Here is a 26,687-nt window from a genome sequence, read left to right on the forward strand (position 1 = left end):
AAATCTTCTTGCTAGTCAATATAATTATGATATCGAGCATTAAAGTAGACCATATCACAGTCTGCTGCAGTCCAAAACAGCTAACCTAGGTGATCATTAAAAATGATTTATTCGTTAAGTATCAGCTGGACTGATATATATTTAACTGTATAGTTAACTGACCAACAACAGAAGAAAATGATCAGCTGTGTATACATAATAATGCAAAACACTATTATTTTTTATAAAAACATATGTTGTGTTGTGTTATGTTATATTATGTTCCAACCTAAAGACGGAAATTTATCAATGTAACTTTTTTTACCAGATGGAGCTATAACATATTAACACCATGACAATGAGAATTATATCTCTAACAGTATTACTTTAAGTATTAAAGCTTCTTGATACAGAAAATGTTTCTCACAACTACACTAATATCACGGAATACCATACATCATGCATTAATGGAGGATTTTTCTGTATGATTTCATCTTGAACTTCCTTTTTAAAACTTCACTTAGGTACCATGTGGACAGACAGACAGACAGATAGATAGATAGATAGATAGATAGATAGATAGATAGATAGATAGATAGATAGATAGATAGATAGATAGATAGATAGATAGATAGATAGATAGATAGATAGATAGATCCCGTTTTTAAAAACTTGGTAGATTTAAAACCATTAACCGACACTTGTTGAGGCCTATACTGCAGAAAGTTGTTAATTCACAGGATCAATGATCAGTGAATCTGTAGTTCCACAAGTTGGTGCATTAAAATATTGGTATTAGCACTATCAAAGGCCAAAGTGTGGGGGTGTGTGGAATCCAGCTGCTTCCCCATAGTGTCCAAAAGAGCCAAACATGCATCCTCCACGTTTGGCCATATAGATCTGGAGTGGGTCCAGCGGGTCTGCCACTATGCTTGAGAGGTTGTGCACATGACTCTCTCCATAAATTTGCATTAGACAGTATTAGGGGGACAGGTCTAAAGTCATTAAGGTCTTAAGCATGTTTTTTTGCTCTTTTTTTTTGTATGGGAATGATTGATTCCTTCAAGTGGTGGGGTAAGGAGCCAGAGTCCAGGGTCCTAGTAGAGCAGCTCTTAAGCGCCAGTTCTGAGCTTACCAGGAATCGCCACATAGGGACGCTGTCTACAAGCTGTGCACATATTGTCCTGCGTGTTTCGTCTTCATATTCCCAAAGAAGTTTGTCGCCAAGTGAATGTTGTAAAACATGAATGTTCATATGTTTTTTAAGATCGCGTGGCAAATGGCTTCTGTCAGGTGTATGTTCAAACTTAACAATGAACGAGCGCAAAGACAATCATCTCTACATCTGATTTTCTTTTTCAGCAATCAAAAATATCAACAGAAGATTGTGAGTTAGCATGTGAGCATAATTATGGCACATATGGAACCCTATAGTTGGGGTGCCATCGGACCAGTTGCGCATCTATGTCTCCATTCGCATAATAGTTTTAAACTTGGCACTTGCACGAAGTTTGGCATGGCTCAGTGTTTACCGTTCGCAGTGCTACTTGTCAAGAGAGCAAGCAGTCACGATGAACCACGCCTATTGTCCACGTGCTCTGTCCACCAATCTCTCCATCCCTCCCTGCATCACACGCTCTGTATTTTGCATAAAATGTGTATCAGTAGGGCAGCGCTCTTTCCGGCACATGCAGCGCGCACATGTAGCTTGGCTTTACTGAACACATACCACGGTCGAATAAGCGCATCAAACTCCCCTCAGCTCTAGATCTCCGCCAATGAAAATGCACAAAAGCGTGAAGGGGAGAGAGGCAAAGAAAGGACTTCGCGAGATACAGAGAGCGAGCCAAATCCCACACAAACAGACTCAACACAAGTTGGGGCGAGCGGAAAGGCGGTCACATTTCTCACTCACCTGCAAACGTGATTGATTTGGGTGTTTGTATCAGTGGGTGTGTATGTCATGCCTGACACTCTCACACTGGTCACGGATATGCTGACTCCACTTTCTTGGAATTCATGAGAATCATTTAATCTTCGCTCGTGCAACAACACGCGTGCCCTAACCGTGCGGTGTGGTGCATTATCCAGAGCGCAGAAGGCATCCAGGTACCTTTGAGGAGACCAGCCATTGTAATTCACCTCTTGACAGAGAGGAAGTGACTCTTACGCAAACCACAGTTTACTGGGGAAACTACTAGCGCTGGACGCATTTTCATCACTGCTTCCCATTTTGTGCTATATGGAGCAGGTGTTTTGCGCACAACTGTTTATTGATTTTTTCATCAGTCTTCAAAAGACTTTTGCTCGAACCTAGTGGTATTCCACGTCGTTTCTTTAAAGTCTTCAACCCCAACAGGAGAGATGGATAACAGCCCCGGTGGTGGTAAGATTAACTTTTAACATCATGTTCGGCATCCAGCACCTGATCATAGTTGCGGCAATGATTATAACATTAGAGATTGGATATCTAGCTGATAAATTCTTTGATGTTGAAAAGAAAAATCATTAAGCTAAAGCAACTGTAAACAATCTGACTTTTATTTAGTTATCACTAAGCAACACGTAAGCCTATTTTATTGACAATATAGCCTAATAATGTAAATATATAACTGAAACTCAGGAAATACCTTTTCGTTAACTTTCATAATCTGTGCCAATGAGTGCAAGATTAAGATTTCTAAGCTTTGTCATGTTGACCAGGTGTTCCGCAGTTTGTGCAACAGTTTGATCTTTTTTGTCATTGCATCGCTTTAGGTAATTTGTTTTCTGTTGTTTTTACGTAAACAAAAGTCTATTATCTTGTATTTATTTTAAAAGTAAGTAAAAGTATGTTTAAATAAGTCGTTGTGCCTGCGTTCAAATGTGAAAGCGCAACGCATGGGCTTCAGCTGTGCATGCGGCCAGCCGCTCATGGTAGTTGTGAGTTCGACCACTTCCTGTTTCCCCCCACGAAAACAAACTCACGTGGATCTACAGTAACCAGGCTGTCAGTGTAATCACAATCTGTCAGGGCAATTCATGCCACTGAATCGCCTCAAGGACAAAAGTAAAAACAGACTTTAGCGTACTGAGCGCGTGTTTGCAACACCAAGGCCATCGCCGAATAACCTGCACAATAAAAGTTGATAACCCCAGGACTTCTATCCGTTAAGAGGCATTAGACAGCATTTTCTCGAGGTCAGCCAAAGGTGCATGCTTTTGGCTTCTCTCTCTTAATTGACAGTGAATCATTTACAACAGCGACCGTCACGTTCCAGCACAGGTGATAGACACACCTGGAGCTCTGTCAACATGTTACTCTAATCTGAGAGCAACACTTAACCCACCCATTGTGTTGTTATGACTTTCTATATATACTGATAAGTAGACCAGCGTTTTTAAACGAACAAGTATGGAATTAAGTGATTAATCTTTATGAATAGCTGCGGGATTAATGAGCCAATAAAGAAGAGGAATCCGTGCTGAGGCTCTCTGTTAATGGTTTAATGATGTCTTGAGGATGTTTGGTGTTTGTGCAAGACGCTTTAGAAGTGACTGAATTCAGTGAAGTTTTATTTATATTGCTAAAATAATTTAATAAATGGCTTTTAAAACTGATAGGATAAAGCATTTTAATAGACACCCAAAGATCTTTTCATTTTCTTTTTTTTTTCAATTATCTCTGCATTCGTCTAAATTTATGTGAGAGCTTTGACCTGGCTCACTGACCTTTAATATTGCAATAATGTGATTGGGATACGCAAGACATACCTTGATTTTATTTATTAAATCAAAGCAGTTATTTAAACAAATCTTATCATGTTCTGAATCTCACCACAGAGTAAATGTTGCACTTATTTTATATGATCATACACAAGTATGATATACAAATAAGAGCTGATCATCACATACTTAGAATATAGTTGTAAACAAAGTATAGAGGGGAGCCCATGGTTAGGTGTTACTTAATGTTCAGATAAATGTCTTTGTTTAAATAAATTCATTTGTAAAAGAATGATATATTTGAGAATCATTTTTTACATTGACAATCAAAACCTAATTCAGTCAGTGACACATATAGTACTCTTTTACATGTAGCTTGTTATAGTGTGACACAAAAAAAGAAAGAATAGAATAGAATTTCGCCCCCTGGTGGAGGTTTCGTGCATGATTTGCAATAGACATATTCAACACCAACAGTAATGTCTTCTTTAAATTTGTCTCCGAATCTTAGATAGTTGACAAAAACATCGAGACAATAGATGTTACCATGTTGCTAACATTAAAAATTACTCCATTAAGCAAATAGTTTGAAGGATGGTTTAAAGTTTTAAAAATAAATTTTTTAATTAAAAATAACTTAATGTCAACAATTCAAAGTGTTGCCTACTCGCAAATATAAATTATTGCGTTGGAAACTTTGTTTGTCCAAATAAAACTAGAAAAATAATGTCCCCCCCCCCTACCCCTTTTTTTTTTCTCCCTCTCTCTCTCTCTCTTGGAATAGAAGCAGAGCATAAGCTATAATTTACTGACATCATTTTGACTAAATTTGGTCTTTGACTAATGAATCTTTATTACAACTGAAGCAGGTCTGTTGTTTTATACTCCCCAAAAAAGTATCACATAAGCGTGTGATTCACCAGAAACTAGAATATCTTGGTCACATTCTGACACGATTTCCCCCTCATTGCGGGCGGTGCTGCTGGTAGTGCACGGTGAGACCACCCCGAAGACGTTGCTCTATTTAATTTGGCTCTTTGATTATAAGCCGCACTATAGAAACTCTGATTCTAGTTTGGAGCGCAGCTTCATGTCTTCCCACTGAAAGCTCTGTCAAAAGCTTCCTCACGTGGCGTCCCTTGTAGATCCGCGTGCAACGCGTGAGATACCGGGCCCTCCTCCCGCCTCCCCTCCCTCTCGCCGCTTCACCGCTCTCATGGACGTTTCTGTGCTGATGCTGCCTGCCGCGCCGGCGAGGGAGAGCTTGGTCAGTGGGTCAGCGATTTCATGCATTAACTTTTTTCCTCTCTGTGGTCACGTTTCCCCGCCTCATGCTCTGTTTGCATTTGAATCACGGACATAGCCGTGTGGAAGAAGATGACTTGATTTTGAAACCGCAACATCTGTCCCCATCAAATATCCGGGCACACGTCCGTTTATAGTGTGTTTCAGCAGGAACGTGACCCTATTACACCCCCACCCCCGCTGCGTTGCGCTCTGCAAAAGATGCAGAAACAGATGATAGATCAAAAGCAATTGAGTCGAATCGTGTAACACTGAAACGGACTGAGCAAGAGTAAAACGTGGATATAAGACATTGACAGAACCCATTCTGATCTTTGTATAGAACTGAGCTCTCTGTGATGGTACAGATTGTGTTGTTAATTGCATGAGCCAAAGTTCGTGTGGTGGCACTATAGTTTGAAGAGATGTTGGAGGCACATAGACACAGTTCAATCAGGTTCCTGTGGTATTGACCTACTTAAACAAGCCTGGAGGTGATGAAGTATAGTGCAAACACCTAAGTGTTGTGGTTATGCACCTTAGCAGACTGAACTCTTTTTTTTTTTTTTTTTTTTGGTGACTCATTTTCTCTTGCAGCATAAAAAACAATTTTCTTGGGATGGTAACAGTAAATATCTTAACATTTTCTATCCAAAGTGCAAGTAAATACTAGCACAAATTAAAGATGAAGGACATGGGAGACCCTGACTGTGAACTTAAAGCTCACTTTTCTCTGCTGACAATCCCAGGCAGATTAGTGTTTGCATGAGTAGGTTAACCTTAAAATGAGCAGAGAGGAATAATATACTCTTCAATCAAATCTGCCTGTAGTGACCTATATGTCTTGTTGTGATGGGATGCATGGCAATTCTCTCTGACTGCATGGAAAATCCCATAAAACAAAAGAAAAAAAGAGAGAGAAGAAAACTTAAGTGCTGGTTGCTGCAATAGTTAACTACATTTTTTGATGGTCAATGTTACTGGGCTATGACAGTCATGGAGAAAAACAATGTATTTTTATATACATGTAAATAAATCTTAAACGATCAAAGAGTTCATCTTAGAACATGATAATATTACATGCAACCAATAAGTACAGCACCGAATCAGATCTGCAATACTGCCCACTGCAAATGATTTGCAGCTGTAAAAGCACTTTGGAGCCTCAGGTTCCTCTCCACTCAAAAGCAGCCTATTAAATTAATTATCAGTTGACAGTGTTGAAAGCACATTGGCTCTGGGGTCATTCATAAACACAAGGCTACTGTACATGTGAGTCTTCAGGTGGACATGCAATGTGTTGGGGTGGAGTGGGAGGTTTGGCATTGACTGTGTATAAGCTCAGGAAGAGGTAAGGTGCAGTCCTGCGTCTGCTAGATCTGTCTATGACTCTGACATGAGTCAACAAATCCACCAACACGTGCTGGTGGAGGGATTATCAAAACATTTGAGCTAAACAAATACCTTGTGTAGCAGAGCCACGCTGAGGACACGAACTCCACAAACCAGACACTGTCCCATGTCATGAAATCAGTCATAGGCTGCAAGATTTGGATTATACGGTTGATATTTTATTTAAAATATGCGATTGAATTTGCACAAAATTTGCAGCTGAGATTAGTTTTTCTTTTCAAAAACGTGACTCACACTCGAAACCTTTGGTTGTGCCCGGACAGCAGAGGCTGGTGCCACTTCGCGCTCCGGGAGCTTCCCAGTTAGCGCATGTTTATAAACACAGGTCTGACTTCACATTGTTGTATTTTTTTCAACACGAGACTGTGGATTTGGTTCGGGCAGTAACCGTGTCAGGAGTCCATGCATGTGAGGCAGCGGTCAGGTGTCGTGCTGTTAGCTGGCGCTGGGCACGGTGCCAGGAGAGCGAGGCTATTATTGGAGTGGAGAAGGCAGCAGACCCTGCATACACGTGATATCGTGTCTCAGCTCATCCACAACGCCTGACTAGAAGTGCGCGCGAGAGGGAGAGAAAGAGAGAGGATGCGAGGGATGCAAAACGTCATAACTGATCGACGAAAAACATATCACATAAGACAATGTCTTAATATGTAAAACACGTGTCTTAATATTAAAACACTGTCTTAATGGTACATTTGTGGTTGCATAGCATCCAGTAAAAGTCTGCGTGCTTTGTTGCCGTGCAGCCAGCAGTATTTTTAGCGCGCACTTTATCCGCTTGAGCGCACCATTACGCCTGTTACACTCAGGATGAGGCAACGATTCTGCAGATACTCAAAGCTGTTGTCTTCTCGCCAGAGGTTAAGCAAGATTACATCACATCATATTAAACTCTGTATAGGCGCTGAATCGTTTGTTGCGAAATATGGATCTCCAATTTAAATATGTAATAAATATATATTTTGCATTTCTGTCTACCATTTTACATGAGCCTACACACACACACGCATATATATATATATATATATATGGAAAAAAAAATCTTAGCATCTGCCAGTTCCTAGTCTGAGGTCTAATGTTTTGTGTTCCAGGAGTAATCCTGTATGCAGGATCTTCTGGCAGTGCCAGCCCAAGCCCTGGTAGTCCCTCCAGTGGCTACCAAACACAGTCACCTTCTTCACACTCCCAGCCCTCATCTCCGGAGGAGGTTACCTTCACAGAGATTGGGCCACTGAAACAGGGGAAGGCAGCTGGGTGCAACACTCCATCCTCCAAACTGGTGTTCCAGTTCCCAGAAGTCTACAGTAGCCCTTCAGCAGCAGCAACTCCACAGCATACCTATGCACACCCCATTGCCGGAAAGAGACCCTGCGGATTTGCAGGAACCTTCACCAGTGAGTGTTTTCACACTGTTGATATGAGAATATTCTTAATTCTTCATCTACATTTTCTGGCTTAATAACCGCCTGTTTTTCCATTCTATAGAGACAGGTGGAATGGTCCTGCTATGCAAGGTCTGTGGAGACATTGCATCTGGTTTCCACTATGGAGTGCATGCATGTGAAGGCTGCAAGGTAAACCACAATAAAAAAATAGTATGCAATGTTTTGATAGTGTTGGTGTTTGGTGTTTATATGATGCTAACAAGTTTTTATTGTTTGTGTGTCAGGGCTTTTTCCGCCGTAGCATCCAGCAGAACATCAACTACAAGATGTGTGTGAAGAATGAGAACTGTCTGATCATGCGCATGAACCGCAACCGATGCCAGCACTGTCGTTTCAAGAAATGCCTCTCTGTTGGCATGTCAAGAGATGGTGAGACATTCTGGCACTTCTTTGATGAGAAAGACCATCATACAGCTCTCCCAGAATGAAACAGTGTTCCAATTAGCCAAAGCAGCAGGGAAATGGACAGCCAGAAAGCAGTATCGTACTGATATGTAGGTCTGTGTGAAAAATGTGATGCAGGGAGGCTTTTGAGGTCATCATGCCAGTAGCTCAGTAACTCTCTTTTACAGAACCTGCACCTGTGTTGCCCTTCTACTTTGTCACTGCACTGCCACTGATAATCATCTCTTTGCGTCAGTCTCTTAAGTTTCTCATTGTCTTTCTGCTACCCTTTGCAGCTTCCTTCAACAACGCTCTTACCTTTGTGCTCTTGTTTAGTACAGCCCATCCCCCTATATGTACCCACCATGTTCCCTCAGCTCTCTTATATCTCCACCTCAGACAGTGATTTATGAGAAAAGGAGCCTTGAAGTCCCTTAAGCTATCTATCATCTGGAAAACTGCAGCAAACACAAGAATTATTTTGGGAAATTGGAACAGGGTCAACTTGATTACCTTGTGTATGCACAAAGAACATCTTCCTGCAATTAATATGGGACAGAGCAACAATTTAGCTAGGGATGCAGAAAACATTGCTGTGACAGGCTTAATCAGGCATAACACTCTCATCACCTGGTTTTTGCTATGAAAGATGAACCTTGATTGATCACCTATCATCACACATTAAAGGAACAATTGGGCTGACCTAGAAAAACAATACAGAACTGGCCTTATAGTGTACTCATACATCATGACCTACTTGGTGTAGTTTGCCCATTTTCTCCCTCTCAGTATGGTTTCTGCTTATCTCCACCTACCAGCATTCTGCATTGCCTAATCTAGTAAAGAGGTTAGTGTTATTTCTGCATGTGCTTGACACTTCTGGTGCACAGAGAAAATAGGGTGGCAAAATGCAGCTCAAAAATAAGAAAACAGTCAGGCCAACCCTCTGAGGGGAGACTTTTGAAAGTGTTAAGGACCACAACCTAGAAACCCCTTTTTTGCTCTGTTTCAACCGCTGCGAAAACAGGAAAACCGCATGCAACTGCCTGCAGCCCACAATAAACACCCTGATTTTACACCCACTAGGCAGTTATGTGACATTGGCTCTGCAGTACAATAAGTCCACTGGCAGGGTGGCATACTTTTCGTACTATAATAGCATAATTTGCCTCTTTTAAACCATAATAAAAGGGTTTAATCTCATGCCACATTATTGCATGCATCCTCATTGCAAGTCTGTGCAGGCCAGAAAAAGATTTTTGTACATTTGCTAAATGTACAAATGTCTTTTACAGCACCATTAAGATTCATCTACTTCATGCTAACATATTGTCAATATGCACTATGTAAATTTCTTCTTTTTTTAACAATCTTAATAAAATGTAATGCAGTACAAAGAACAAAAACAGAGATTGGAGAAGTATGTAAATTTCTTTACTTAGCTAATGGGGACAATAGTGCTTTGATTTAAGATTGTTGCTGCTTACATATTAACTGCCAGACCACATTAGAGAAAAAGTATGCTTTATTTGCAAAAGTCTTTGAAGCTGCACCAGTTTTACTTTTTTGCCATATCTAACTCCACCTTGTGGATACACACACACAATCTCGTTTCCGCCACTTCAGAGGACATTACACTGACATAGATTCACTTCCTACAGACCTAGCTTCACCCCACTCCTAACCACAGCTTACTAGATGAGAACATTTATCCTAATTTTAAACTGAATCTTCACCTTAAAATCTACTGATTAACATTATGAGGACTTGTCCTCAAAAGGGAGGCTGGTCCTTACGATGTGACTGCATAAACAGATTTGATCCCATGAGCCATAAAAATACATATACAGAGACACACTCTTACTTTCTGTTTTCAAAGTCTCTCATGTCATCCCTTTCAAGTACTCATCACCGTCTCCTTAAGTCATTTATGTGCCTTTAGCTCACTTTTCTTATCCTTCTCCCTCTCACAATCTGAGTGCCAGTGACATCATGCTCACGTTGCCCCACTGCCCTACTTACAAATGGAGAGAGGGAGCACAAGAGGAAGGAGACAGGGGTGGATAGAGGAGAGGATGAGCCAGATGGCAGCAGGGGGTCTATAAATAGCCTTTCCAGCTGATGGGTATTGAAAGAAGGGGGATGGGGTTGTAGGTGAGGAAAGAAAGTGTTTTGCTCCAAACTTGCACAAATCTCCTTGAAATCCTTCTATTCAGTTTTTGTGATTTAAACATAATCACATGTAAAAGTATAATGGGGTACAATTTACACTAGCAGTCTTGTGATTCCTAATTTGTACCACTATAGGCAGAATACACATGTCTTTTGTCCTAAAAGTTCTTGTATATTGTTATAATTGTGTCTTGGGTCTGACTGTCTTGTCTGCCTTGTGACGAAAGAAGAAATAGAAAACAGACCACAGATCATATCCAGGTCTAGGTTGTCACAGTGACTGGAAGCTAATATTGTCTTCACTCCTTTTGTCTCTAGCTGTACGTTTTGGCCGTATCCCGAAGAGAGAGAAGCAGCGACTTATGGATGAGATGCAGAGCTACATGAACAGCCTAAATGAGTCTGCTGCCATGGACATGGACTCTTCAGTGAGAGACAGTCCCACCAGCACAGATGACTGCAACTCAAAAGAGGCCATTGGGGCCATTTCCAGAGCCTATCTAGATATTTTCACCAGCAACAGCAGCAATCACGAGAGATCATCCAGTAGGGTCAACATCACCACTAACAACAACAACAACACATCTCCCTTTTCTCAGGATGGCAGTTTTTCTCAAGTCTCATCTCACCCTGCCCCTGCCCAGTGTTACCAGTCTTGCCCTGTCGCACCTGCCAGTGTATGCCCTGTTGCCTCTAATGACAACCAAACTGCATTTCATAATGTGGACAACAATCGCTACTCCTACTTAGTGTCAACAAATCAGAATCATAGCCTGTCAAATGCTACACCTCAAAGGAGAAGCTCTACCAATCATAATGGTTTTCGAAATGGAGGAAGTACCCAAAATCAATCCTCCTGCCCATGGAAGTTGCCTCCAGGAGCTAAAGTGCTAGTAAGTGCAAGAAGCATACAAAACTAAAAAAAAAAAAAAAAAAAAAGACTCCTGCATTTATTCTTAGTTGACCTTCAATTTATGGTTCTCTATTTCTTGATCTTTTTCTTAGGCATGTCCTCTCAATGCGTGTCCTGTATCAGGGGCAGAACGCACCAGTCAGGAGATATGGGAGTCCTTCTCTCAGTGTTTTACACCTGCTGTCAAAGAGGTTGTAGAGTTTGCCAAGGGCATCCCTGGCTTTCAAGAGCTAAGCCAGCAAGACCAGGTCATGCTGCTAAAATCTGGCACCTTCCAGGTAACATCATACATCTCAAATTCTCTATTTTGGGTTCATAAATGTAAAATATGTGTTCCATTCTTTATGCATTGTGTATTGTAGTGTATTGTTTTAAATAGGTTCCTTAATCTAACCTTTTTTTTCTGTTATCTTGTTTGTGCAGGTTCTCATGGTGAGGTTTTGCACCTTGTTTAATGCTGAGGAGCGTACTGTAACCTTTTTGAATGGCCAAACTTACCCCCTGTCTACCTTGCGGGCCTTGGGCATGAGCTCTTTGCTTGACGCAATGTTCGAATTCAGTGAGAAGTTGAGCTCCCTGGGGCTAGAACCTGATGAGATGGCCCTCTTTATGGCTGTGGTTCTGGTATCTGCAGGTGAGGAAGGGACACCTACAAATGCTGCACAGCAATGAGAATTTGTTGAAAAACCAATAATGTACAAAATGTGTCAAATACTCACAATAACCTCCTCTGTGCTCTTTAGACTGTTCTGGCATCTCAGACATGCGAGCTGTGGAGCAGCTACAGGAAGGTCTGATCCGAGCCCTTCGGTCACTGATAACTCGCCGTCGCCCCGATGACACTGCCCTCTTCCCAAAACTCCTCCTGCGGCTACCTGACCTGCGAACCCTCAACAATCTTCACTCTGACAAACTGTTGGCTTTTCGCATTGACCCATAAGCAGGGCGGTCATACAGTGAACATGCAAACACAAACTGTTTTACACAGAGATATACAGTACACACAAACACAGATTTTATCTTCCACGGGCAGGACTTCCTTTTAATATTGCGGAACAAGGAATTGTGCAATCTGAGGAGTGTTTTTGAAAAGGATGAATGAGGACAGTGAACATATTTTTGACTTTCTATAGGTTTTCATGCTATATTTTCAGGTAAATACTGACAAAATATATACACACAAACTCATGTACATACATAAACCTTAATGCCTCTTCAGAGACATTGTTCCAGTATAGAAAAATAATAACAATTTAGTAAAGTAACTATCATTTTTGTCAGATCATTTTCTCATTATATCCAGTGTATTTAAGACTAAAAGCAAGTATTCTGTCAGTCATACAGTATCAACAGAACATCACTAAGCAGCATCTGAAGGATGGATATTGTAGATTGAAACAGTTGATATTTAGGGACCATTAGTGATAATTAAGTGTATCAGTTTGTATTTTAAATGAAAGGGAACCTGTATATACAGTATAGTAGTGAAACCAGACATATTAAGGCATTTGTGTATTGCCCTTTCACCAACATACCATCTGCATTAGTGTGAATGTGACCACTGTTTTATTGTCACTTGTACACAATAGGATGTTTTCTTTCACATACTAAATTTTCACTAATCCTCCAGGAATCATATGACACACCTGAGTTTAAAAATGCCAACTTCATTTGTCAGTGACATTTTATATTATTTCACAAAAACATTTAGTCTGTGTCATGTATTGTATCACAGCTAAGTTCATGGAGGCCTCATGCAAATTGGACGATAAGTTTCTTTGTCGCTGTAAATATGTTATTCAAATGTCTATGTTATTCAAATGTCTATGTATCATATGCTGAAGAGATTTAATGGATCAGACATGCTGTAGAAGTTTGGTGTAAAGAAGAATGTATTGACCTTCCTGAACTAAGTGGAGGTCTGGCTATGCCAAGGGGGCTTTGCACAGGAGAACGTGTATTAGGGATTCTCGGAAGGCTGAAACACACTTCCTGCTATCAGATAATGTAACCAACCAGCATAAACCCTGAAATCACCAGCACTCACACCACATGCTCCCTTCCTCTGCCCCCAATGTTTGTCATACAAACAGAAATATTTTTTGGGTGGGAGGTCTAATTTGATTGGTCCTCTCACTGCTAGCTTGTTTGATTAAGGCTGATTGAGCACATCTTGTATATTTTGTAAAAAAATTTTTCTTCCTGAATACAAATGGCACAGTGATATAAAGTTCAAATTATGTATCATTCTGCCTCCATGTCTTCTCTTTTTTTTTAGCCAAATACAAGGAAGAAGATGTGATTAATTCTGTACAGCTCTCTAAAATGACAAATGCAACTGAACTTGTACTTTAACACATCTAAGTAAAGATGTACTGTACTTTATTACTATAGGTTTATACTTTGAGATAGGATGTGCATGTCAGGACCCTAATGTCTAGAAACCCTGAGTTGGACAGAATCCACCATGTTGATTATCATTACTGCATACAGAGTAGTTAGATTAGTAGGTGTATGTAATTTGAAAACACAAAAACTAATACTTCAAATAACTTAAAATTAGTAAAGATTAATGATTCAGGAAGTATTCAGTAGTTGTATTTAAGTGAAAACGATCACTGCAAGTCTTGTATGAAAAGTGTTATTTCAATATTAGTGTGTAGATGAAATTAGAAAATTTTAAAAATACATAAAGTTGTACTCAGTGCAGGAAAAATTTGTTTAATATGTATACCACCAACTACTAGGTAAGAGGCAGGGTACACCCTGAACAGGTGAAATATAACTTAAGCAATTATGCTATTCGACTAATGATTTGATGGAGGTAGAGACAAATACATGTCAGGCTAAAACTGCTGACCATTTTATCAGTTGTCTTTGTGTGTGTGTGTGTGTGTGTGTCAAGTTTCAAAGTGACACATAAAATAAGTGTGGTCCAACCAATAGTCCAAACCGTCGATTATAAAGGATTATGGAAACATTTTGAATTAATTCAATCTGAAATCAAACTACTTATTTTCAACCAAGTATTTAAAAGGGGACAGTAGTAAATTAAAAACTTAAACTTTCTTATATTTCTGCAGAAATGTAAGTTTAATAGATTGTAAAGTTTTTGGATATTAAAAGTAGATAAAGTGCACCTAATTCAACAAACTACACAAACAGATTTACACAAAAATTCATTTAATCATTTATTGACAAAAACCATGCAATTTACAAAGCTGAGATGGGAAAATGTTGAAATGTAATGTAGAAATTAGTCATTACAATCAATTGATAGACTCAACTAAGTCAGATAAGTAAAAGAGATTCCTGTTTTATTTATTAAAAGATGAGCTATCAGAGTTTGATCCTTACAACAACTTTGTGTTAGAATGTCTTTGCACAGAGGGCATTACTTATGTTCTAAGAAAAGGTTATTGGTGAACATCAACGTCGAAAAAGTTACAAACCCATCTCTAAAGAGCTTGGACTCCACTAATAGTCAACAGTCAGACAGATTGAGTTTAAACTGAAGAGATTAAAAATCAGCAAACTCAAGCAACAGAAATTCATCTGATATCAAGCTATGTAATAGTCTGAGGTACCATAAAGGAACACTAAATTCTACAAAAAAAAAAAAAAAAACTAAAGAACCAGAAAGCTAAAAAAAATTTTTTGTTTACTGATTAAACCAAAATGGATCTTTATGATAGACAAATACTGCTTTCAAATATGCACTCTGTTCCATTTATAAGATGCAACCAGCTTGCCACCATAGATGCAACAAATAATTCTAATGATACTGGCAAATTCTACTCCCCAACTGCTTTATTTATATAACACATTAAAAACAACACACTGAACAAAGTGCTTTAATCAAACATAAGAGCAATATAAACTCTATAGCTTATATACATTATATAACTAAATGTAAGGATATTTTTCTATTCCACCACAGAAGGTTGAAGAAGAAGAAAGAAAATGCTTTGGAATGGCCAATTCAAGGTTCCGAATAGTCTTAATAGTCTGAATAGGTTCTGAATTTCAGATAAACCCAAAATTGGATGATCTGTATGGAAGAATCCTATGAAATAATAGGATAAAATTCCTCTAAGACAATGTGTAGGATTCATCAAAGCTTACTGGAAATAATGGGTTGAAGTTTAAAACTGCACAAGGGGTCATGCAATATGTTTTGCAGAAACATAAACAATAATTCTGAAGTGATTACAAACTAATGACAGTGGTGCAGCTACTTCTATAGGTTAGAGTTACAAACAATTCATTGACAAACCCTTACTCTATGTTTATTTAGAACTTAACAGTAAACCACCGACCTAAGTTTTAAAATAAATAATGTAATCTGTTGTAAATTAACAAAGGATTTTGAATAGTATGAAACAATCGTCTTTACCACATACTGATATAGGGATGCCACCTTCTGGCGAAATAGAGAAAACACCGGATACCGGAAGTAAATGGTGTCTGTGCTAGTGTGCACTTGCTAATACATCCTGTCTGTTTCTAAGTTGTTTAATATTGCGATTTACGTCGTATATCAATATGGGGCGTCTATCGGGCTATAAGGTAAGATTTATTATATAATATAATATGGCAGTGGAAAACAAATGAATGGAAATGGGAGTAAATTAAACCGACTTCTATGTTATTAGCAGGTTAGCTTTCAGGAAACGGTAGCCAAGAAAGTACTTAGCTTTGTATATTAAGTAATAAGTGACCTAAAGTGGCATTTTTAAAGTGTTTCCGTCACTGAGACTCGTAAAACTGATGTTCACCAGGCATAACTAGCTGAAGTGGTTGTTATTGACCAGCCAGAAACTCATGAGAAATCACATAAATAGCTAAAAATGAAATACTATGCTAAACAATCAATTCAAAGTATACTATTTAATAGTAACTTTTCCCCCACTTTGCCCCTTCATAGGTGCAGAGGAACAGAAAGAAATCCGTTGGGAACAACCCAAAACCTATGCTTTGACCTGAAGTGAGAAGTGCAGTGTATTCCACCATGTTGGTGACAGCATATCTTGTCATAATTTTCCTGCTCGCCCTTTGTGTTGGCCTGGAGCTCACAGCACGCCGCCTCACACCACCTCAGCCCAATCCTACCGCTGTGGCCAACCCAGCTTTCTGTCGCTTCCAAAGTATATTTCTTCGGGCATACCTGTTAGCCTTGTGGGCAGACTGGCTCCAGGGTCCTTACCTCTACAAACTGTACCGGCACTACAGCTTCCTGGAATCACAAATAGCCATTTTATATGTGTGTGGCCTGGCCTCATGTGTTCTGTTTGCTCCCTTTTCGGGCTGGCTCCCTCAAGTCCTTGGCCGTAGACAGACATGTCTTCTCTTCTGCATATCCTACTCTGCTTGCTGTCTCACAAAGCTTTCCAGAGACTACTTTGTTTTGATTGTGGGCCGTATTCTTGGGGGTCTTTCCACATCCCTCCTTGCTACCACATTTGAAGCCTGGTACGTGCACCGACATGTAGACATTTATGATTTTCCCAAGGAGTGGATCCCCAGCACCTTTTCCAAAGCTGCTACCTGGAACCATAGCCTGGCAGTGGGAGCAGGGCTGGTAGCTAATTTGCTGGCTGAGTGGCTCCACCTTGGCCCTGTGGCTCCCTTTCTCTTAGCTGTCCCCTGCCTGGGCTGCTGTGGCTGGGTTGTGTTAACAGACTGGGGAAAAGAGGAAACGGAAGGAGGTCCTGAAGGAGACAAACAGACTCTGCTCCTTGGCACTCCAAATGGAGGTGTAGCCCGTTTGTCTGCAAAAGGCCGGTTCTCACGCACTTGTCATGAGGGACTACGCTGCCTGCTGTCAGACCGGAGAGTCCTGCTCTTGGGTGGAGTTCAGGCTCTGTTTGAAAGTGTCCTCTACATTTTTGTTTTCCTGTGGACCCCGGTACTAGACCCTCATGGCGCCCCTTTAGGAATAGTGTTTTCCTGCCTCATGGCTGCTAGTATGGTTGGCTCCTTGCTGTACCGTCTAGCCACCTCCACTCGCTACCTTTTACAACCTGGCCATGTGCTCTGCCTTGCTGTATTGATGGCCTTCTTCTCATTTTTTATGCTAACATTTTCCACTGCACCAGGACAGCCTAGACCTCATGAATCCTTCCTGGCCTTCCTACTGCTGGAGCTGGCCTGTGGACTTTACTTCCCTGCAGTCAGTTTTCTGCAGAGCAGGGTGATCCCAGAAGACAAACGAGCTGGTGTGCTGACCTGGTTCCGGTTGCCTCTGCACCTGCTGGCCTGCCTAGGACTGCTGGCGCTCCATGGGGAGGTATCTGGAACAGGTGGAGGGGAAGGTGGCAGCGGCACTAGACACATGTTTGGAGGCTGTGCCGTCATGATGCTGGCAGCTCTCATGGCTGTTGTTAGTCTCTTCACCCTGGGCAGAAATGACACAGACCTGAGACTGGAGGGCAGCAGAGGGGAGGGAGAGATGTAGTAAGGACTTGGGTTACACATTCATTTATGATAGTCTGGTTTAAAATGTCATCTTTGTCTGATTAAGCGTGGGAGCCTTGTTTTTAACTAAACTGAAGTATACATTCTACCAAAAAAAGAAAGTCATTATCCACTGTTGAAGCTTGGATTTTTTAAAAACAATATATATTTTTTTTGTTTGTTTTTTCTAGTTGCTTAGTTGTTTATGTAGGGGGACTTATCAGTCTTGTCTGTGTAAAGATCATTTGGGAACATGACACCATTAACCCTCATTTGTTGAGCAAATGGTTGCAAATTTGGTCAGATGTTGTACCATTCCATTAATTATTCTTGATTAAATGTTATTGTATCAAAATATCCACCTATTTGAGTACTACACGATGCAATTTACAGTACATAATTAAATTCAGATACTTCATAAGAATCAGTTATGCAAATGTTTCATCAAACCTAGAAGAATGGACTTGAAAAGATCTGACCTGACAAAGACTTGAATGAATATCTAAACCAATATGGTTGTGGCTTGTATGTATATTTTGCTATTCATATCACACAGTACTTTTTCTTTGTTTTTAGGTTGTTGTTTTTCTTTTCCTTTGAATTCTTTGTCAGGATATTTTGTCTTAACATATCTGTTCTTTATACTTTATTTTACAGAAATTAAAGTGCACCTGTTGTCTTCCATTGTATCATTTTAGCTTATGGATGTTTCAGTCATTCGATTTCCTCTATAGCCTGTGCAGGGTTGGAGGAGGGATGGATAAGACAGGGATACACCTTGAACGGGTTACCAGTTACCATCATAGGGCCAACACATTGACCATCAAGAGGAACAGCTATGCATGTGCACACTTATGGGCACCATAAAAACTTATGTGCATGTTTTATATGACTTATTATATCAAGCAGGATTTCTAAATAAACTGAAATTATTCAAATTTTGTAATTGTTCTTTGATTTAATTAAAAACTAACACAACTTCCGCTACAATGAGCAATTTTTCAAAGACTATGGATACTATGGAAGATAGTTTGAAGGTGAAACAGACCATTTAAACACAAGAGGTCAAATTAACTTGTATAAAAATATATTTACAAGCATTGATCTAGAACTTTAAATAGGTAAAGCCTTTGCAACTACCTCTACTAATTCTGCTGTGGAACATATTTCTAGATTTCTCTCGACTTGTGCCCTCATAGCGCATCGTGCAGGTCCATACTCCCCATTTTCCCCGTCACTGTGGTACAGTCCCAGCTCTTCTCTATGGAGCAGCTTCATCTGGATGCTGCTAGAACATCCCTCTGTGGGTGCGGGAGGGGCATCTGCACCAGTCTAAATTGCGTTGTTTTAGGATTACATCACTACATCGTCGTCAGAACTAGCTGTTGGGTCTTAGCAGGCAAGAAGGGCATCATAAGTCCGAGGTCCTGTCTCACAGCTGTCAGTTTTTGGCAAGACTTTAAGTGACAAACTAAAAAGACGGAAGAAGACACCAGAGTCCTGACTGACCGCCTCACAAACCAAGACGATCTGCTGCAGGACGACAGATAGGCATCATGACACAGGGCAAGGTATGAATGAGTTGTTATAGGGGAATTTATCCATGTACCATAATGAAAACTGTTAAGTACTAAGAAATTTCATTAATTTTGCACGTGCCCTACATAATTATATAATAGATATCGATTAGCAGGCCCATAGTTAATTTGCTCTTATTAAATGCGTAATGGCAATGCGTCTAATTTAGTTGAGAATGTTGTTAGATTCAATGTTTTTTTTTTATTATTATTAATTACAACTACTAACCAAGTAATAAAGACTAGTATATAGATTTATATCTTTCTGTAAAATAAATGGTAGGTCTATACAGATAGGTTACTGGTCCCATCTTTCTAAATCTTGTATGGTTATTTTCCTCAAAGCTGATTTAGTCTGTTATACGTGCAGTCCGTGTAAGATGAGGGAAATTCGATACCCACTTCTCTGGCTCTGCTGAAGATGATACCTTGACATCAGACCTACCTAACTTTTTCGAGCTTGAGTTACTCGATTGAATTGACGGATTCAAAGGTTTAAACCCAGACAACCCATCGCAGGTCTGTGCTGGTCACTATCGAATTGGTTACATCCATGTAGATATTTTTGAAAATTATTATATTTTTGATGGACTTTCTAATAATTTATCTACAAATAAATCCATTAGGTTCTATCAGATCAGTAGCTCTATGCAACTTCAAAACTGTCATTCATCATTGTATAGCACATGGATTGTTTACCTCCCTCTTTCCATCCTTAGTAGAGCATAAGCAGTAATATATATGTGTATATATATATATATATATATATATATATATATATATATATATATATATATATATATATATATATATATATATATATATATGTGTGTGTGTGTGTGTGTGTATGTATGTATGTATGTAAATTATTTTGTGTCTTATTTCTTATTTTCTTATTTTGTTTTTATCAATTTAGCTGTCACTTGCTAACAAAGGTACCAATGATTCAACAAGTGGCGAGGCCTTAGTGGCACCAGCTCCCCCTACATATGAGGAAGCCATCGCGGGTATGACTGCAGTTTATTTGCCCACAAAGTTAGCCTGTTATCTTTTACAAATAAACATGACAGCTATTATTATGTTGTAATAGTGTGGTAGTTATGAGATTGCATAAGGAAGTAAATGTCTAAAATGAATGCATCCTTTAGGTGTCAGTGCTCCTTGCTACAATGATGTTGAGATGCTCACAGAATTCACCTGGGATGATCAAAACATCAGGAGAGTCTTCATCCGCAAGGTACCATAAGGCTTTAATATCATTTTAATATTATGACAGTTGTGATCACTGATCATTTAGCTCAAAGCCTGAAAAGTATGCAGAGATAAATTACAAATACCATAATCTGTTTATTTATTCTCTGTTAGGTGTACACTATCTTGATGATACAGCTTTTGGTCACTCTTGCTATTGTGGCTCTTTTCACATTTTGGTAAGTGTAAGACTTGTCTTGTTTTTATGTCCTCTTTTTAACGTAAAAAATCAGTAGGTTATGTACTTACTTAAAAATGTGTGTCTTAGTGACCCTGTGAAGGACTACATTCAAACCAACCCCGGGTGGTACTGGGCCTCATAGTAAGTAACAAGTTAAGTCAGAAATACATATTACTTTTGCTGATGTAGTTTCTTTCCTAAATCCATGTCTAATGTTATTTCTTTTTGTTTCACAGTGCTGTATTCTTTGCCACCTACCTTACTCTATCATGCTGCTCTGCACCAAGGTAAATTAATAGTTAGAAAAACTGATTGCACCACATTAAAACGTAAAAAAATCTGCCCAAATACAGCAGTGCAATATCCTTTATATTCCTACAGGAGACAGTTTCCATGGAATCTGATTCTGCTTGCCATCTTTGTAAGTGCAAAACTGATCATGGAAATCCTTGTATGAAATATTACATGTCTCGTGCATTTAAAGATTTTAAATATCAGAAGATACATTAATTTATTAACAACTGCTATTGATGAGAAGTTGTTTTTACATGACAGATTAACAAAAGTTAAGCCTCAAAATGATTTAAAGATAAATTAATGTATATGTTTTGCAATGTACTCCAGTCAGACCTTGAGTGAAAACATTAATTATGACTGTTATTTGTGCTGTTACAGACCCTGTCTCTTTCCTACATGACAGGGATGTTGTCCAGGTATGTTTTCATAGTTCCTTACCCTATCAGGTAGTTGTATTGTTGTGACTATGCATATCTCCTTCATACATTCTTCTTAGCTACGAAAATGGATTTTGTGTTCATTATTTATATTGTTTTCTGAGATCCATTTGAACAAATATTAAAACAATCAACAAATTTAATATAACGGTTTTAGTCATGATCTCTAAAGTTCAGTTTCATTTGATCTGTCTAATCTCATGAAGACCTGTCCAACTCAAGTGTGTGTAGTCAAGCTGTAGTTTATATCACAATGTGTATATTTGCTTTAATAGCTTCTATAACACCAAGTCAGTGGTGATGTGTCTGGGCATCACAGCAGCAGTCTGTCTCCTGGTCACAATCTTCAGTTTCCAAACTAAGGTGAGGAACAATGAACATGTTTCTACCTTGTATTTCATGCAGTATTTGAAACATGTAAGGCTTTGTGTTAAAATAAATCACACAAAACCAGCTTGTTTGATTTTATGTGCTCTCTCCTTCCAGTTTGATGTGACCTCATACCAGGGTGTACTCTTTGTCTTTTGCATGGTAATGTTCATCTCTGGACTGGTGCTGGCTGTTGTCCTTCCTTTTCAATATGTAAGTATGATCACATCATTTGTCTCTGATAAAACTCAAATTTAAAATTGTAGACAAAGAGTGTAGAAGCTAGGAATCCTTTCAGCTTTATGAAGTCTAAATTTGTCTACAGCAGTAACTTGTTCTCATTCTCATCCCTTGGTTCAAACCCTTTGGCATCACATTTTAAGGCACATAGTACCCCTTTATTATTGTTTTCCATTTACAAGTTAATGTGCCAGCCCTTTGACCAGCAACTGTGCACCTTACCAGGGGCCGTATTCCCAAAGATTCTCAGCACAAAGAGTTGCTCCTTGTGGCCAAATTCTAAGAAAATTCTTAGAATAATATTTTCTTAGAATTTCCCCTAAAATTTAAGAGTGGATTCTAGTGAAGACAAAAAGTTTTCCTAAAGAATCTTAGCTCTTAATAGAGCTCCTAAGGTGAGATCTGTTAAGAGCAGGCAAGAGGATTTTAAAGAAGCTTAGGAGTTCCCTAAGCAGAGAAGAAAATGGTGGTCAGAAGAGGCAGGAGAGATATTTTCTAAACACTGAATGAGAGTGAATTATTTCAACGCTACAGATCAGAATGTGAAGGAATCATGTTCTTAGTTATTCATGAAATCTACCTCTCAAAACACTTTCTGGGTCATTGACCAATTGAGCCAGTGCCAAACACTGTTCCTCTGTCCAGCTGGGTTTCCTTGTTCTTTTCTTCTCCATTGTTGTTCACTGGTTTGTTGTAGATTTGAATCTCAACCAACACTGCATCTTATAGGCCGGCCAGCAGTCATAGACATTGATGGAAGCTGAGCCAGTTTACCCTCATTAATTGAAAATTGAGTTGAAAAGTTGTAAGTGCAAAATTACTAGCATGTTAAATAAATATAACTATCAGCTTGTAAATATTGTGCAAGTGGGCCTGAGTTTCCACACATTCTGTAGGATCATTTTAAAGCATAGCTAACTATTCATTTAACAGAAGCCTTCTTTTATGTAAAATATTGTTTGTGATTACACCATCTTCATAGGTCCATTCTATGCCCATTATCACCAAAGGTGTATTTTTATCTAGCTTCTAGGATCAACCCATCACAGCTTTTGAAATGACGACTCATACCTAGCAGCAGGGTCAACTACACCTCCTCACTAAGATAGGAGTTTCTGTCCATTCCTTGTTTGGAGTTCTCAGAGAATGTTTTGGAATCACTCCAAAGCTAAGACTCCTTGCCAGGAATTTTTAGGCTAAGTTAGGGGCTGAGAGGATTCTCAGAATCTTTAGGAATACGGGCTCAAGTGTTTAACTGGGGATGGGTGATACCAACATTTTTCCTGTCGATATGATACCATTAGCTTATGAATCGAATCCAATATTTTGACTGGCTGATATCAAAGCATTGACTCCAGAGTATCAATCCCCCCTATCTCTATGTTTAACACCCTCATCCTGCCAAACATGGGTGTAAATTTCTGGTCTTCATGTTGATAATAGATACTAATGGGGTACCATGTGTATTGAAACATGACGCCAAGGAGTCCCACTCAAGTGTTTATAAGATTAACGAATGAGAATATGGTTACCAAAAAAAATGCTTAGTCTTCCTCTTCTGGGTCTACCATCCTGAGAAGTAGTTTCATCACAGGTTATTTACAATCCTTTTGACTGTCAATAACATGTTATGAAAATTTTCATCTAACAAGTTTGCCACATGAATGTACTGTATACTGTTAAATGGGTTCTATAACCTGAGAATATATTAAGTAAAATATAGTCCACTTATGTGTAAATTCTCATCTTAGATAGAGGAATTCTCACATGTGATTGACAGGATTCACATCTAATTAATCCAATTTTGCTGATTAGGTACCTTGGTTGGATGCCATATATGCTGCTCTGGGAGCCATTCTGTTCACAATGGTAAGACTATAGATAGCACAAAGCCATCAATAATGGACTAAATCAATGGTTCCCAACCTGGGGCCTCTGGATCCCCAGAGAGTACAGGGAGTCTCAGAGGCTTTAACTGTTCAGAGCCAGTGTGATTTAAATTAAGGCTATGTCCACACAGAGATGATTTGAGGTGTATTTGCTTAAGTTTATATATATATATATATATATATATATATATACATTTGGGAGCCAACACCAACTTTGCACCATTTTATTAATGAGACAGGTCTGAGAAATGCCATAGTGCAGATGATTTGTCCTTATCTTAAGAAAAAAAAGTAAGGTTATATGTGAGAAACCCCAGAATGCATCATTTATGGTGAGAAGCTAGCTAATGAAGCAAAAATCATCCTGGCATGGTTTCAACTTTCAACTTTTTAGTAGTTGCATGGAAGGGGTTCTTGGGGAAAATAGATTTGGAACTACTTGACAATATCATATCCTGTTAACTTCATACCATTTGAAACAGCTAAATAAAATATTTGTTTTACTTCCTTTTTTTTATCTGTTGCAGTTTTTGGCATTTGACACCCAGCTCCTTATGGGGAACAAGCGGTACACTATGAGTCCAGAAGAATATGTCTTTGCAACTCTCAACATCTACCTTGATATTGTGTATATCTTCTCCTTCTTCCTCCAAATCTTTGGAACAAAACGAGAATAAAAATACATTTCGAACCTGCAGACAAGAGCTATGCCATTATGGAAGTTTCGACAAATGAGATAAGAGTCTTTTAAAATTTTGGTGATTGTGGTGAAAATGTTTCCAATCAGTTGTTGCAGCTTTATTTTTGCCTGATACTGATGGGGTCACAAATACCTTGTGAATCTCTTGTACAACTGTGTATGCATACCAATGCATGTCAACATCCACACCCAAAACCTTTCTCTTCTTCTCAAGCATGTTTGTGAACCTATGTATCCCAAACTATGGGCTAGCGTACTTTTACTGACCAGAAACACTCAGTGATCTGTGATCTCTCTCCATTCACTCTCGATTAAACATTCTGGGAGCATCCATATGAAGTTATGTGGATGCTTATGAATAGTACATTCTTGAAAATAACTGTTGATGATTTTTAGAATGTTTAAAATTAAAAATCGTGCATGGCTCGTAGCTCCAACCATACCAAGTACAGTCATTCCATCCTCTGGCTGTTGCCATGGGTGTCAATTTAGTGACTGAAAGACCAAATTTAATTTCAAATTAGCTGAAAGGATGTAAATAATTTAGCTGTGCTTTCAGAAAGTTCCAATAATGTATATGAACTGTGAATTACAACAAAGTCCTTTACTGTATTTAACAGTTTGCAGGTAGATGATGTATTTTTTGGGTTTTGAATGACATTCAGATTTTTTTTTCTTTTCAATTTAGATTGTGAGATTGTGCTACTCATTATCTTGTCATTTTGTTGACTTATAATCAAAAAGCTTTTAGTTAGTGTCTTCACTTTGCAGCACTTTTGTGTCTTTTGTCCAACATTTGTTTTTAAACTGGAAATCATATTTGTTTCTGCAAAGATATTTAGTTTGAGCCTTATATGGTTTAGTTTCGTTACTGTGCTGATTTAATGTGATGAGAGAGTAAATATAAACAAAACAGTGCCAAATATGCAAGGATTTAACTTTTAATAAGGCCTGCATTTGTGAAGAGACATGAATGATGATATTTAATGACATTTGGAGTTTATTTTTTTATGACAGAGTGATATATTTCACAAAGTGTGTTATATAAAATAGAAAGTTTGATGCTTGAAATTACTTTCTATTATATATTTTAATGTGGCCTTTTATTACCTTTGTTGTAGTGGTGCAGTATATTGTGTTATGACGACACTGCATTTCATTGTAGAAGTGGTGTTACTCTATTGTAATATGAGGTATGAAAGGTGTGAACATGGTTACTGGTTCTTTGATTTAATAAAATATCCTTACCTCTAGTATGTTATTTAAATGAATGATGAAAACTGAAATGATGCAAGAATACCCGACTTCAGGGAAGATGGCAGAAAAGGACACCATCATTTAACTCTTTATATATATATATAATAACTTTATTGACGTATTTTCAAAGATACAAAAACACAGTCTTATACAAACACGTCATGGATCAACACAGGCATCATATAATATATTACAAACACCAAATACAAATAAGATAAGATAAACTATATGCATCCCCAACAGGGGATATTCAGGTGTTCAGCAGTATACATTTGCCATAATCAAGCACTCTCCGTACCATTCAAAACCACAACATGACAACAGTAAATAAAACAAGTTAAAAAAATAACTACTATCAATAGTAATAAAGTTCACATTAACACAATTTATTGTGAAGTCTTATAGCGGTCAGGATAAAGGGTCGCTCAGCTGCTGACTACTATTCCAGAGGATGGCTACAATTCATCAGCAGGGTCCCCCCTCCCACAGATTAGATTTATTTGTTTGTTTTTTCCATGTTGAAAAAAATATTTACTGCTTTTCATTCTATTGTTATTGGATAAAGGCTCCCTTTGCTCTGTCCTCACAGATATCATTCAGCTCTTGTTAAGGTTTGTTAATATGTGATCATCATCATTCAACAATGGAATGGAATGTCAGAAATAGTTTTTAATAATAACATTAGTTTTTCTTTTTTCCTTTTGGATAGATCATTGCTGAAGTAGCTATTAGCTATTA

At 38.6% G+C, this 26,687-nt stretch overlaps 3 protein-coding genes across 3 annotated transcripts; all 3 read left to right on the forward strand.

The window, feature by feature from the left end:
* The first annotated feature begins 1,644 nt into the window (after window positions 1-1,644).
* On the forward strand, window positions 1,645-13,542 carry nr1d4a (nuclear receptor subfamily 1, group D, member 4a). Its single transcript, XM_042004608.1, has 8 exons — window positions 1,645-2,365; window positions 7,473-7,775; window positions 7,867-7,955; window positions 8,051-8,195; window positions 10,701-11,275; window positions 11,388-11,573; window positions 11,719-11,929; window positions 12,039-13,542. Exons 1-8 carry the CDS (start codon window positions 2,344-2,346, stop codon window positions 12,233-12,235), a joined length of 1,728 nt encoding a protein of 575 aa, XP_041860542.1. The 5' UTR covers window positions 1,645-2,343; the 3' UTR covers window positions 12,236-13,542.
* Window positions 13,543-15,743: 2,201 nt separating this feature from the next.
* On the forward strand, window positions 15,744-18,430 carry mfsd5 (major facilitator superfamily domain containing 5). The gene is made up of 2 exons (XM_042004948.1): window positions 15,744-15,864; window positions 16,223-18,430. The coding sequence occupies exon 2, from the start codon at window positions 16,307-16,309 to the stop codon at window positions 17,750-17,752; it is 1,446 nt and encodes a 481-aa protein (XP_041860882.1). The 5' UTR covers window positions 15,744-15,864; window positions 16,223-16,306; the 3' UTR covers window positions 17,753-18,430.
* A 652-nt stretch (window positions 18,431-19,082) lies between these two features.
* LOC121652362 (protein lifeguard 2-like) lies at window positions 19,083-25,945 on the forward strand. The gene is made up of 12 exons (XM_042005120.1): window positions 19,083-19,322; window positions 20,245-20,335; window positions 20,477-20,565; window positions 20,694-20,758; window positions 20,848-20,901; window positions 20,997-21,047; window positions 21,142-21,181; window positions 21,436-21,473; window positions 21,770-21,857; window positions 21,981-22,076; window positions 23,919-23,972; window positions 24,520-25,945. Exons 1-12 carry the CDS (start codon window positions 19,308-19,310, stop codon window positions 24,667-24,669), a joined length of 831 nt encoding a protein of 276 aa, XP_041861054.1. The 5' UTR covers window positions 19,083-19,307; the 3' UTR covers window positions 24,670-25,945.
* Window positions 25,946-26,687: the final 742 nt, after the last annotated feature.

The sequence above is a fragment of the Melanotaenia boesemani genome, chromosome 13 (assembly GCF_017639745.1).
Source record: "Melanotaenia boesemani isolate fMelBoe1 chromosome 13, fMelBoe1.pri, whole genome shotgun sequence".
NCBI lineage: Eukaryota > Metazoa > Chordata > Actinopteri > Atheriniformes > Melanotaeniidae > Melanotaenia > Melanotaenia boesemani.